The 15,198-nt window shown below is 38.1% G+C and overlaps 1 protein-coding gene across 1 annotated transcript in view; it reads right to left on the bottom strand.

Moving 5' to 3' along the window:
- LRP2 (LDL receptor related protein 2) overlaps positions 1-13,462 on the bottom strand; it is a 115,474-nt gene extending 102,012 nt beyond the window's left edge. Inside the window, exon 1 of the mRNA XM_066189998.1 lies at positions 13,369-13,462. Coding sequence (XP_066046095.1) covers positions 13,369-13,462 — 94 coding nt within the window. The remainder of the gene's footprint in view (positions 1-13,368) is intronic.
- Positions 13,463-15,198: the final 1,736 nt, after the last annotated feature.

Here is a 15,198-nt window from a genome sequence, read left to right as displayed (position 1 = left end):
ACAAAAACATAATACTAATGAGCTAATTTCCACAGAAATTCAGATTAACTCTGACAAATGCTGATAGGAAGGAAATAACCACTGAGTTTAAAAACGAGCAATAAAGTAGTCAGCCTTTGTTTTCATGCTTAAAATTTGCTAATAGAACAGAATTTGGGAGACTTTTGAAAGTTCAAGTTTCAGAAATGACTGAATTTTTGGTGTTGCTCTACTATTACTGTAGTTCAGTTTCAGTCTTCTGACTGTGATTAAAGCACCACTGAAATTCGGGCTAAAAAATGCATGACAGAGCTTAATAATCACACCAGAACATATAGACATAAAGAAGAACCTCTGGAATTAACAAAAATAATTGTGAAAGGTAAAATCTGTTTCAACTGCTTGATATTCAGGAAAACACCAAAGAAATAACAAATATATGATATTAGCTTTAATAAAAACCAGTCTAATACTGAAATTGCAAAGCAAAGATCAGAAGCATCACTGGAAAAATGTAGACCAAGGCACTATTTCTAAACTTCTTGTTATACTTACAGTCTTGGGGCTTCATGCTAAGTTGGTCACTGGAATTTATATTGTTCTCTGTGTCTGGGATTCTCTTGTAAGAGACTCTCAGTGGATGTTTCAGATTCAGAATTTGCCCAGGTAAAACAAGAAGTCTTATGTTACTAGCTCTGGGAAAGCTACTTGTAGAAAGATTTTGTCAGGTAGTCATTTTCCACTGGAATAGAACAACATAGTAGTGATTTTATCACAGGAAAGATTGAGAAAATTACTAACTAAAAAAAAAAAAAAACCACCTTTTTTCACTTTATTAAAAATAAGTGAATCTTCTACCACTATTCACCTTATTTTTCTGCAACAGTCGTTGCCTATATGAATGAAGTACCCTATGGTAAACCACTGCCAAAGACAAACCCCACTGCCACTAGAGGATGGTAGTGAATATTCACACCACTAATGAACATTACTCAGTGTCACATTAAGTCACAGGGAATTCCAGCAGAAGAGAGGGAGGTTAATAGCATCACGCATTTCACAGCACAATGCTTTAACTCACAGGACTACAGTCTTCAACAGGAAGGCAGTCCGCTACAGCCTCTCAACCTCCAATGGGCTCCACTTTGTGTAGAAACATTTAGTTCCAGAATTAAACCTAAAATTCAATCCTTTTGTATTAAAACCAGAATGTTATGTTCGGTTTATAATGGAACAAAACAGCCTTACTCTTTGCCCCTCTGAGTTACTTTTGACTCCTTGCAGTTCCTCCCTGAACAGATCTAGTATTTTGTATTGTTCTCATATGTTTTCTACCTGCCCATTTAACCTTGCAGTCCCTCACACTTTTAACTCTGACTACACATCTTCTGAATTACATCTGTCATCCACAGACTAAGGGCCATGACTGTTCATTCTGACTACACAGAATAGGCCAAAATCCCTCATTCGTTCTTCCTTCCTTGTGCTCACAATGCCTTTGAGAACTGCTAACACTTCTTTAGCAGTAAAGTCTGAATGAAGAATTTAAAGTAATGAGGAATGTATTAAGCCCAGGGTAGATTGTACCACTTTCAAACTGTCCATTCAGAAATCAAACTTACATTGCTGCAATTACTTTACACTTCAGGAAACAACAGTCTCAACAGATTTTTTTGCATCTAAAAGAGTAATGTTCTTCAAGGCAATATTTTTTTTCAATTGAGCAGTTCCACTTGTAATACATCTTCAGGTTTTCAACGAGTAAATGCAAACAGACTGTGCATTACAAACCTCTTCCACACAAAACTTACAAATAAAAAAATAAGCACCGAGCTCTTTTTTTCTCCCTTTCTGGCTTCCAAAAAAGGGTACTCTCTCCCATTTGGTTCTCCAACAGAGCAGCCCACTCTAGGGCCCTTGCAGGTAAAAAAATCCTGAAGAATCACCTTCCAAACACTTTGATGTCAGATTTTTGCATTGCTTAATTACATGTCAAACAGCCTGAGGTTTTGGAATGCTCAAGGAGGGAAGGCTGAAGCTCTGGAAATTCCATCTCTGTTCCCCCTCACTAAATGTAGAAAGAAGCAAAATCCAAAGTTCAGGAAAAACCTTCGCTTTTTTTTCAAATAATGCCCTATGATACTGAAAAGCAGTATTCTGCTAGCAATTATAATAGGAGAATAAACAAATATTATTTAATAGGTAAGAAGAATAGAGTTGGATGATATTATGCTAACTTCCATGTATCTCAACATGGTATTTAACCTTCAGTCTTTCTACACTCTTTAAATTTCATAACATGTAATTCAAATTATTCAGATTAAAAAAAAAAATAGACCACACAAATATTTATAGGTATTACACAAAGCAGTAAAAGGTTTACCTGCAGTTTTCAAGCCCTTGCAACACAAAACATATTTTGTACCTATGTATCTCTAAATTAAAGAAATTTTAATAATCTAAATTAGATTAAAGAAATTTTTTACTGACAATATCAACAAAAAGACAGCACAATTGTGCAGCTGCACCCACTTCACATGACTGCAAGATCTTTATAGAGAGATTGATAGGCAGACAGAGGACTAGTCAAGGGACAACCTGAGGCAGAAAAGCTGAAGTGCCAGATACACAGCAATACATTGTTAAAAGGGAAGTGTAGGATTTCTTTAACAGAATTATTATCCAATTACGAACAACAAGATTATTATTAGTAAAATAGCATCTACAGACTCAGCAGCTGATCAAGAACTCCTTGTGCCTTGCACTGTACAATCCTGTAACTAAAAGGGCCCTGCCCTAGATAGTTTGCAGCATAAAGACAGCAGACTCTCGAACTCCCGGGGGGTGCACCAACGTCAAGAGGCCAGTTGGGCCTGTTCTTCCTTTCATCAATTTATATTCTATTTTTAATCTGTTAGCACTCCAAAAAAGTCACAATACATTGGAGGCCCACTCTGTTTTGCTGGTGTATTTATTAAACAGTACAAAAAACAAGGTACATGTGAGATTATTTGGGGGTGGGAGGCAGAGGGCAGTGGTGGAAATGATAAAGGATTGAATTGAAGCAAAAGATCTGGTTCTTCAACAGTACCAGCTGGACTTATTTTTGAGTAATCCACATTCCATGTTTAGGACAATGATGGGTATCAGAACTAATATGTTCTACTCTGACAGGTAAGATCCAATACCTACATTTGAAATTTTTACTCACTGACTTTTTGAAAAAGCACTTTCAAATTCAAAACCAAAAGTGAAAATATTGTCTTTCATTACGGACTTAGAAATACCATGTTTCCCTGCAGCATCAGCATATTTTTATGGTTTGCCTTTACTTGCCAAGCAGGAAAAAACTCCAGCAAAATCTACACTATATCCTGCGCTTTGTGTCTGCATGTTCTTGAACGTACAGATACTTGTCAACTAAAGCAATTGTTAAAACTAAAGCATCAAATCATTTTAATGATGCTCACATGCAAAATCTTTGATAAAAATACTTAAAATCAGTTTAAGTTAGTAAACACTTTTTCAGTTAATATAGTTATAAAAGGACTATAGATTAATTTCTGCTAATGCCCCAATATAAATCCAAGAATTAAAGAAAAATCAGTATTTTAATCTACTGAAACTAAGCAGGAAAGCTTTCCTGCAAAGAAAAAAAGGGTTCAGGTCTCCTGCAGACAACAAGTTCAAAGGAATGACACTGTAAATGCTTCCTAGCAACATTAAAGATATTCATAATCCTCATCTCCTCTACCTTACTTCAGTTTTATTAATTGAAAAAGCAGCAAATGCAAACAGCTTAATGAAAATGGAAATTAGTTAATTTGTTAATTAGTTCTTAACAAATCTATTCAATTTTTTTTTCAAGTTTAAGCCTGAACCAATAAAGAGAACAAGCTCTCTTTTTCAAATATATACCACATATAGACATCCTAGGAAAAAACAAAAACCAGAAAAATCTCAGTTCTATCTTTTTTCTCAAGGCTCTGATATTCAGAACAAAATAACAATGGTTTCTACATTGCCACTTTCAAACCAATTATTCTGGGGGAAAAAAAATGGATATTCAATCTTTTATAAGTTATTTACATTGATCCTAATGTAAAACCCCAACCTTCTAAATTTTAAACCGTGACAGTTTATTTATCATACATGCTCACAAACAGTACATAGCCATACTATGTATCTTTTCCACACTTTGTACAGTACTGCAAACAAAATAATAAAAATTAGGTTACTTTATAATCTTGTTTCAACTCACTTTTTTAAAGCAACAAATAAACTTTCACTATCTTTTTAGTCCTATAACAAGTCAGGAATAAGAAATAATCCTTTTAAGCAAGGACTAATTCTAACAGGCAGGAGGTGATACTCCTTTCTACTGATAAAGTAAATATTCTTTATATTGAACAGACCAGGTTCCTTCTTTCATTTAAGTCACTGACAAATTTCTTGTACTTCAGAGATAACTGAGGGTAAGACATTAATTTTTCCTGGACACGTTCATTAATCTAAACTGTATATAAAGTACTTTCCAGGAGGACAATAACAAAAACTATTTGTACTCCTTAGAGATTTCTGTAAAATTATTATCTGTACGGCCAAATTCAAGAGAACCAGTACTTGCAGTGCTGCTGAAATACTAGCCTTCTCAATATAAAAATGTGTTTCAGACATTACATGTGAAGAACATGTTCTGCCTTCAATTGGATAACCCCAACCTGTTGTCTCGACATTAGGTGTCTTAATCCACTTAAAGCAGTTGTGATTGTGTTCGCTGGGGAAGTGAAGCAAGCACTGTGGATCTCTAGGGAAACATACACATCCCAGCTCTCCTAAATCTTAGTTGCTTCTTTTTCATGAATGGCACATTAAGTATGCAAAAATCTGTTCTAATTGACCATATGACATAAAGAGGAAGAAGAACATGCAAACACCGTAGAAATAAAGACAGCCTCAGTTACTCACAGAAGGAAGTATCCCAAGCATTTTCATAAGAATGAAGCTTGCTAATAGCCCCAAGGCTGCTGTAGAATAACAATTGGCTAACAGAAGGTGGGGGGGAATATGACCAAAAGAGGAAAATCTTCAAGACTAGGAAGTATTTACAACTACACAGTGTGTGGAAAGTGGGGGGGGGGAAGTGCCTTAACAACTTAGAGAGAACATGTACTTATCACTGAGAAAGTCAGACAGATGCAGTAGCAGACGACAAAACAACCCTCTCAGGAAACTTTTATTGTTTTGAGATCTATACAGTTTTAAAAATAAATTTTCCAACCAATGTGCTGTTTTTTCTCAAAATTAGACCCCATGCCGAGATGATGACCTGCGTTCAATTCTGTCATGCTCTCCTGAAAGCTGATGAGTCATTGTAGCACTAGGAACTGGCCTCAGTAAGAGCCTTCCTGCGGAGTTGGTGACAGTGAAATTGTCATTTTTGTATTTCTTTTCTGTATCACTGCTAGAATGAAAACGGCTATGCAACATACAACATTTTGCCGAATTATAAACCTTACTATAATTGTATATTACAAGTTATTAAATGAAAAATTAAACCAGCCATGCAAAAACAAACAAACAAACAAACAAACCAACCCCACTTTCCCTTACAGATAATAAACATGGTAAGCACATAAAATGAAAACTATTTCTGTCTTCCTGCCACAGAACCTATATCTATAACAAAATTCTTTAGCATCATACCAGCAGGACTCTAGATTAAAAATTTAAAAAAAAAATAAGGAAAAGACAATTTAAGCTGCGCCCCAAAGCTTCACAGGGCACTAGTCATTTTGCACAAATTTCAAAAATTCCAACAGTTACTCATTGCAAACTAAACGTGTGGGTACATAGTCAGAAAAGCAGAACTGATGTGGCAGTACAGAACAGATAGACTACATGCTAAAAGCATCTAGTGTGCCCTGATAGATATTCCAATGCTGCTTACTACTACTACTATGACATTGGGAACTACAGATACTCCTTTGGATGCATTGACACTTCACATTTCTCCCTTATTCAGTAGTGACTCTGTTTCTGTTAGCAGCTAATGGCTGGTCACTCCTTATCAAGCTTCCCGAAAAGGAAATTCCACATGTCAAGGCAGGCCTGAGTAAATGACGGATCATAGAATCATAGAACGATTTGGTTCGAAGGGACCTTAAAGATCATCGAGTTCCACACCTCCTGCCAAGATCACCTGAACTGAAACAACAATGTTGTTTTGACTGATGTGCTCACACACAAGACAGTTTTATCTTAAAGGATCGGAAAACAAACAGCAAGAATTAAATCATCCTTCAGCTGCTTTGTTTCTAAGTGTAGCATATGTTCTTTCCAGTTTTTGGTTTAAAAAATAATTTAATAAATCGTCTTATACAAATAGTAATACTAATGAGTATTTTCTAGTTTTTGGTTTAAAAAATAATTTAAGAAATCCTTTTACACAAATAGTAATGCTAATGAGTGTGCCACATTAAAAACAGTCCTTGAATTCATCAGAAGATAAATACAAGAAATATCATCTTCTCCTGAAATATTACTCTTCCTGTCGATCCCAAAGGAAGCATTTTACCTATAATTTCGCTAAGCATCCAAACTCTGTAACTCTCAGAATTACTCACCCATTTTGACTTCTTAAGGATGCCTGATTCTGCTGTGACTTCCCTTCATTAATGGCTGCCGCGAATAATATTTTAAATAATTCCTTAAATTACATTAGCTAGCTACTCTAAGCAGCATTCCAGACACAGAGGTTAAGCGTAGGGAAGAACTTCTCTAGCTGGTTTAGCTACATGAGCCCTACACGTTACATACCTGGAAACACAAAAGCATATCCACACTGCACCCTACGTCCTTACATCCAGAAGCAAGCACAAAAAAACGACAGGAAAGGCATACACTGTCTCCCAAGCATCTCAGTGGTAACACACAACATACAAATCACATTGCTCAGAGGACTGCAGGCATTTGCCTACAGGTCTGCAACCTTTAACTTGTAATCCCCTCCTCAAAGCAATACTTTTCCATCAGTCTTCCACAATGTCTGCTAGAAGACTTCAACCACACCTGTTATATTGCTGTCCAGAGAGTCAGTATCTCCACACAGGCTGTTTAAAAGCAAGATTTTTTCTTTAACAGGGTGATCATTTGGGGCTTTCCATTCCTCTACTGTCTTACAGGATTTAAGTCTCTGAGAATTCTTAATTCCTATTAGAAAGAGTTACATAGGCCAACAACTAAAAAGTTTTGCACCCATTTTTAGTGAAGCTTTAAAGTGCATTCCGTGGCTGACTTCATACAGAAAATTAGTAACTGCAGAGTTAACAAACACAGCTCAAATATTTTTATGGAAGACACCACAGACTTTGTCACTCATTTCAGACAAACTGGAGTTTGTTTAACATTAAATGGTTTTAAAAGGTATTAGACCTTGCAGTAGTAAAAGTAAATTTTAGTAATATAGCTAGAAGGCCAACAAGAACTGCAGCAGCATTCCATGTGCTTGGTTATCATCCAATTCACTTATTGCACTGCAGGTTGAGAGCAGCCCTACAAGCCTGCTCAAAAGTGAACATGTGAGAAGCCCCATTCAAGTCAAGCCATCTGTTTACCCAAGACAACTTCACAAAAGGGTTTCCAGCAGCACTAACACTTGACAGGACTACTCTTATTACCAGTGTGGTAAGGTTTTTAGCAGTAGCATTAGACAGTGGTTGCATGGCCAGCCTGACTTACCATAGGAAAATGGAGTGTCTCTTTCTCATCCATCTCATCTCTTTCTCTTTCCAACACCTCGCCTTGTACATGATGCCAAGGTTCCCTTTCTTTTCTAAACTCCAGTGACTATTAGGCCTTTCTTTCAGCATGCTGCTCAAAATCCCTAAGCCATAATTCCGTAGGTCTGGTTTATTTTGCCCGCAGGTTTCTAAGTGAAAGCAGCTCAGAGAAGGTCCAATGAGCAGTGGCACAAAGGAAGTACCAACAACCCAAGATTGTCAGCAACACGGGCATGGGACATTGGAAAAGAGAAGGAAGATGAGTGGGGGCATCCTGCTCCCAGGAGCAGTGAGCTAACTGTTCATGGGGCTCATCACTTCTCATGAAACTGTACCCTTAGATGACAAGGTATGACAAGGGCTTGATCAGATCAAAATGGGTATTGAATGATATGAACTTCACATAGTAGTTTTTCTTCTCTGGGACAAAACTGAGAAGGGTTATTCATAAATGTCTGTATTCCAGTTATACAGGCCTTATACTTCCTCAGAGTAAACTGAACTTTCTATGGTATATTTATTTGAGTTAATAATGTGCACCACGGTTACTGAAGATAAAAACCATTACCTAGATTCTAAATACATTAGTGAATGTATCAGTTCCTGGGATATCTTGTGGACTATGCCTTTTTTTTTTTTTTTAAAGAGATGCCACAGAACACAACCAAAGCCCTAGCCTCCTATATCCACAAAAGCATGACCCTGCAATCCCCATTAAAGGGAGTCCCAATTCCCCATTCTGTGTCTTGACTCAGCAGGGTGTAGTATCATGACCTGGCTGTGCAGGAAAATAATTGGGCAGGCACGCTGCTGCTGTAAACAGTGCCCTTTTGCTGAAGGCCTGACTTCTTGACTGTAAAACAAAGGCAACTTATTCGTGTTAAAATTATAAAATAGAATGGGTCATAGAAATAGAATCATTTCAGTCAACTTTCATATGTCGTTTCATTAATCCAAAACAAAACTTGTAACAGTGATCCTTTGATCTCTAATCCACTTTAAGCATTGCAAAACAAAGAAAACATTAAAACCCCTGAAACCAACAGTAAAAGCTTAAGGAATACACTAAAGGCTATCCATTTCATTTAACAGTTCTATGTTTACTCATTCAATTTAATTTTTTTTCAACTGTTCTATAAATCTGAGTCAAGGGAGAAAATAGTTGTTAAAAAAATAACATCATCATAACAAAATGGACTTCAAAATGGATCTCAAACAATAAAAATCATTTAAAGAGATACTCTTCACTGAATCATATTTTCTGTCTTAGATCAGTACAACTCAGGGTAATTTCTTTGAAATTAAACGAATTGCACTGGGTTGACTCAGAAGAAACCTTGTTATCCTTTCATCTAGAAACAGCTCAAGGTATTTTTAAGAACAATGTATTATTATCAAATTATATAAAGAAGCACTTTAGTTTAAAATAATTTTAAAAACAGCTCTTTTATCTGCCACATTCAGTGTAAGCTATTAAAAAGAAACTGACAAATGATTATCATCACTGATTAGTCAAAGTGGAATAAAAACATCCACTTCTCTTTAAATAGTTGTCAACCTGTAGATCCTTAATTAGAAGGGACCTTTAATGTTTTCCAATAATAAGTACTTCTAGAAAGTGTAACTTCCTTTGACACATCCAAAGTACTTTATGGTTCCAGTATGTTTTAAGTAGAGCTCTGAAAGAGGAGACACAACTCCTGCTTTAAAAAGTGATAGTACAGCCTGATTCAGATTACATATTTATCTATCTGAAAAGCTATCACAACCACTCAGATCTAAAAATAAGTATTGCAGAAGACTGAATGGATCCAATAACATAGATAAAATAAATTATGTCTACATTGTGCCTGCTTCCTGCTCAATTAAGAAGAGTATTCAGGTTTAGAAGAACCTCCAGGTTCAGTGTTAAAGAATGAGAAGCTAAGAGTGCAAGAAGACGCATGGAGGGGAAAGGCTCCAAACAGTACCAGTGATTTTATGTCAACCCAGGAAGACCAAAAGGAAAAGAACTAAAAGGCTGTGATGAAATTGCAGCCTACCTTTCCCCCAAATGAATCTTTGCTATTTCCTGCAAAACACATGGCAAGTAAATCTGGATTAAAGTAGGATTTCATTGCTCAAATTTCCAATCAGCTCAATTTATGAAAGAAGGTTTTGGGTTGACTTACATGGAAATTGAAGCATCGCACATATCACACATTTATCTTAGTTGAAATCTCCTTGGATGCTCTGTCGCTGTTTGTCCTCACTCCTGTAGCTTAATTATTTACTGTAATTCTAGCATTTGGCATAGAACCTAAATCTAACCAGGTGCCATGCAATTACTGCTTTCAATATTTAACTAAAATTCTTGGGTTTGACCCATTCTTTGCTTTAGCTGATTACTTTGCAAATACCTGATATGCTTTACTGAACAGAATACAGAAAAAAAGTGAATTATTAAGAAAATTCAAGAAATGTACTAGAAGTGGGCTATTAATTAAAAAGAACAAAGGAAAAAAAAAAAAAAAGAACAAAATCCCTGTTAGTGCACAGAAAAACTCATTAAAATGTGAGAAGACTATAACGTGTTTCACTGACAGATACTTCTAAATTGCCAGACCTCAAGAAGTAAACCAGTTTAGAAGCCAGGTAGATGGACACTCAGTGCAATTTTTGCTCTTGATTTTGTGTGAGTACATCTCCAAGAGAAACCAAGAAAATTGTACTAGTGCAGGATTATGAAGATTGAACTGCACAAAACCCAGTAAATTGTATGTCAGGATTGCATTGGTATAGTCATATTTCTTGCCATCCTTCTTCCCTTCTCGTTGCTTCCAAATCTTCAGCCCCCAATCACTCAAGTCTTCAGACTCCAGGTTTTAGCAGGGCTGGAATCTTACAGACAGGCTTCTCTGCCATTTCAAACTGCACAGCGCTGTACACGGAAGTATAAATAGTGACTCTGACCCGTTGCCCGTAGCAATGTAACTGTACATCATCCTACAGACAAATTAAATAGTTTTGAGTGAAGATGACGTCTAAAAAATGCTGAATTATTAATTTGGAGATTGAACTATTACAATGTCTTATGGAAAAGCATGTTTCTCCATGACTTCCAGAAAGAACTGCTGTACCTTTTCTCTATTTGGTCTTACCATACCTACGTCTTGATGGCCTGCCACACTTCATGCAAATGTTCATTATGATTTCTGATATCTCTTATCACACCGTATGTATTCATTCTTAGAATAGCCTTCATTCTCAGACTAAGAGAGACCTTACAATGGCAACAAATTTTAGTCATCTTTGCCTGGGATGTATCAAGCTGATGATTTATCATTGCAGAAATTCAGGATATGAAACAAATTTGGTGCACTAAAGTCCATCCATTGTCTCTAGTTTATGACTGAGTGTGAAGTACTTTGATATTCAAAACAAACTTGAGCAATAGTCCCGTGATGTTCCTGCTTGACACTATCTTCACTTACCTACTATTTAGATTCCAGTTACACTTTTCTCTGACAACAATTACCCCACAGGCAACAAGACCTATGGAGTAAAGGTCAGAGAAATAGGCCCTATACTGCTGGCAATTACAAAACAGCATTTTTTTTCTGTTTATGAGCACCAGGTTTACTCTCAGTAAAACCAGAATTAGGTAAATCAAGGAAGAGTATTATCATTAGAGCAAGTGCTTAGGTGAAATTCTTCTAGAAACATCCATCTTATACTGGGAACACTCAGATATTGACAACAAAAATCTCAAAAAACATCAGTGAAGCACCTTTGGAAATACTGAGGATTAGGCAAGATAATAGATTTTCACAATTTTCCTTTTAAGGCTTGGGATTGCTTTCATGGTTCTCCAAATTTTATTTTTAAAATAAGTGTCTGACATGATCTCAACATTCAAGGAACTGTAACTTAAGGTTACCGAATATTTTACTATCATAATCACAGTGCAGGCAAAATTGCTATCCAGGCATTTTGGTAGTATCAGTCACCAATTACTAAAATTAGACAGTTTGATTTCCACAGTTATTCTACTGTGGAGGCACGGGGGAGGGGAGATAGGGAGAAAGAGGGGGAGGAACACCATAAAAGTCAAAAAATTCTGTACTTATACTACCTATGGATACTAGTTCCAAGCCTTTCTCTGCTTATTCTGTCATGTCATTTATCAGTTACATTCTGGACAATCACAAGCAGCTGTAGAACAAAAATACAAATTTTTGATCTGCACTGCAGGTTCCATTCTATGCAATGTCAAATAATAGTGCATAGGATTAATCCTGCCCAGTGTGACCTCCTTGGCTGGAGTTTTTGCAGGTCTACAGCACATTAGCTATCTCTTATTTCCCTGTTCCTAAGTGGGAGCTGCTAGCAGCAGTTGCTGTATAATTACTTAGTTGATTCTGTCTAAGGAGCTTAAACTAAGAGTTGAGCAAAGAAAGCAGATTAACAATTTGAACACACACGTAATACACAGGCACACACAGAACCAGCAGGACTGCAGGTCAATACGCGGGGCGGAGGAAATGCGCTTCAGCCACTCTTGCCCAATAAGACAGGCTTGATTTTCAAAGCAAGGCAATTAAACAGCGTGAAGAAGGCGAAGACAGGAAGATCGGCTGCAGTCACAGGCCGGAGGGAGGACTTGGGTACACGGCTACTCCATCCCTAGCAGCCAGATTAGTACCGGAGGAGCGGCACTCAGCCTGCTCTGCCAGTCACATGCTCCTCGGTGTCGCCTAGCAACAGTAAAGCCCAGAGAAAAAGTTCTCCCTCTCTCAACTTCAAATCTGCGTCTGAGACCGACTGAGGGGAGCTTATTGTGCTCCAGACTAAGCATCTGTTTCTTTCTTATAGCCTTCTGCGAATGACCGCATATACCACACGTACGCAAGCATGTCCATGCACAACCCCCTACCCCCGGCCCAACCTGTCTACGTGCAAGTCCTGCAGCCTGTGCACTCCTCACCAAAAACAACTCTAGGTACAATTTTAGTGGTCACCAAATCAACTCTTGGAATGCAGGTGAACTCTGCTCTGCAAAACCACCCTTATTTCAGTAGCGAGAAAGGCACAAAAACCGCAGGAAAAAACGCAAAAAGTCTGGGGTGATTTTTTTTTTTTTTTTTTTTTGGCCTCATTCACCGCCAGTAATCAGGACTCACAGAAAAACCTGCCTGCTTGCATTTCTGTAAAACCATGAGTTTAGACCGTGGAGTTGCAGTCTGAGACGTCCCTCAAAATTTAGTCACGTTTGTGTGTTGCTGACTTACACAACTAGGAAAAAAAAGTTTGTACAAATCAGAAAAACAATCAAAGGAAGCATCCTAGGATAATTTAAAACGAAAATGAAGTGAAGCTAAAGAGTCAGTGGTGTTTGCATTATTTTTAAGGCGCTACTAGCTTTTCCACAACAGAAACCGACTTCATCAAATGACTCCTGGAAAGAGCCAACTGTCTCACCGAGCTATTAGAAAGAACTCCTTGAATCAGCACCCATTAACCCTCTACTTTCAGGCACTTGGTCTTTTTCTTATAAAAGTCCCCGGAGTAGGGATGTGCTCCTTGCGGTGCAATTCCCATTCCGGAGAGGCTGGAGCATAGCGCTTACCTTGGCAACTGCCCTGCATTATGCATGCAGTGAACAATATGAGCAGTTTGCAAGCAGTTGCTGCTCTTCCATCCATCCGATGGTGAGGTCCCATCTGGGCTGGGATGCTCCAGCTTCCTCAGAAGCTGGCTCCTGGACTCCGGGGTGCTGATCTGCACAGCAGCAGCACAAGGAGCCTGGTGTCTTTTTCTTATCCTGCTAGTTGCAGAAGAAAGGCGTGTTCGCCTGTTGAGACATCGCGTTTTCTATAAACTCCCACCCTCCAGACATTGCATAAAGCTCTTTATACCCGGCGGCCCCGGAACCAGCATGAGGGAATCAGGCACTGCTCCAGGCCCTGCAGCCACAAGCTGCCTCTGCCCCTCCTTCCACACTTTGCAGGATAGCCAAGATGCTTCCAAGACCCTGCACTTTGCTGACTTTGTATCAGAGTCCATTGGTACTGCGTTTAATGTGCTCATCTATTTTGAGTAGTTCTGGGAATTGCAGGTGGCAAGTGAAATATGTCACAGGTTTTAATGTCCCAAAGGCATGCTCCAAAAAAGAAAAAGTATTTTTGGTAACTTTGAAAAAAAATCCAACATCTACTCACCAATGCAGAGGTAAAGCTTAGAACTTAGTTCTGCTCACATAAATACTATGAAAGGAAATCTGTAGGGATGAAACTTACTCTTGCACTTTCTTAGCAGATAAAATCAGTTTGGTAAAGTGTTTTGGCTGCAAATTCTCAAAATATCAGCTGGAGACACGCTCCTTTAGTTCTAACTCTCCAACAGTGTGTGCAACACACAAAGAAATATCTCCTATTTTACTGCTGCCATTTCAGGAACCATATACCCACTAACAGGGGAAGAGCAGTATGCAGGATCACAGGGAAAAGATAAAGATACCTAATACTTCAGGCTGGAATGCAGCCTTGGTAAAAAGGACAAACATTTTGGAGGCTTTGCTTGCAGGATCAGAAACATCATATATAAAATGTGTGAAGTTAAATCACTTTTTATATTATAGAAAAATAGGCTTTCATGTAGAAAATTTAGTTATGCCAAGCTGTCCTTTCTTCGTATGTGTACACACATACACATGCATGTCAACAGTGACTACTGTGCAGACATACCATGGGAGAAGGATAGGTCTATTTGTCTGCCAAGAGGCTCTGTCAGATTAATTTTAATGACACCACGTTTATACATAACATATATCTTTTGCATTAGCATCATGCCATGCCCATTATACTGCAATGCCTGTTTGCTGATGCTGCAAAAGAATTTAAGCAATATTTCAAAGCTTAACTCTTCTTCTCTTTGCCATGGACTGCAATTTAAATAAAGTGGTAGAGGTGCCTGTATTGTTCCTGAAGAAGTTGCACAGGAACATGTTGCTGCTTATTAGCAGACTGTGATTTCTCTCTAGGTCCTGTAGGACGCTAATCCCTCTAAACCTTTCCGTAAAGGCTTTCTATCTATCAAGATAGCAAAGCGGGGGGGTGGGGAGAGAAGATGTGGAGCATAGGCTTTTGCAAGGTTGTGATTTATGCAGGTTCAGGGCTGTTTGGTGTAGTGGTACGACACAGCACCGGGGTCAAGCCACAAGAAACACTGGGGGCAGATCAGAATATTCAATTAGCTTCCTGGCACCTCTGAATCACAAAGAGAGGATAAGATCTCTCCATCACAAGATCCAGAGCTGCCGGGGGAGGGGGAGAAATGCCCTCTTCAAATCTCCCTCCTCCCTCTCACCCTCTCTCTTTTCACTGTAGGGGAATAGTGCCTGAAACATTCCTTTCTGCACGGAAGGTCTTTTCCTATTGTTGTTTTCTTTGTGTTTCAG

Source organism: Chamaea fasciata, unplaced genomic scaffold, assembly GCF_029207755.1.
Source record: "Chamaea fasciata isolate MVZ Bird 193981 ecotype frontalis unplaced genomic scaffold, bChaFas1.0.hap1 SCAF_8, whole genome shotgun sequence".
In the NCBI taxonomy this organism is placed as follows: domain Eukaryota; kingdom Metazoa; phylum Chordata; class Aves; order Passeriformes; family Sylviidae; genus Chamaea; species Chamaea fasciata.
This window is presented reverse-complemented; position numbering and strand designations above follow the sequence as displayed.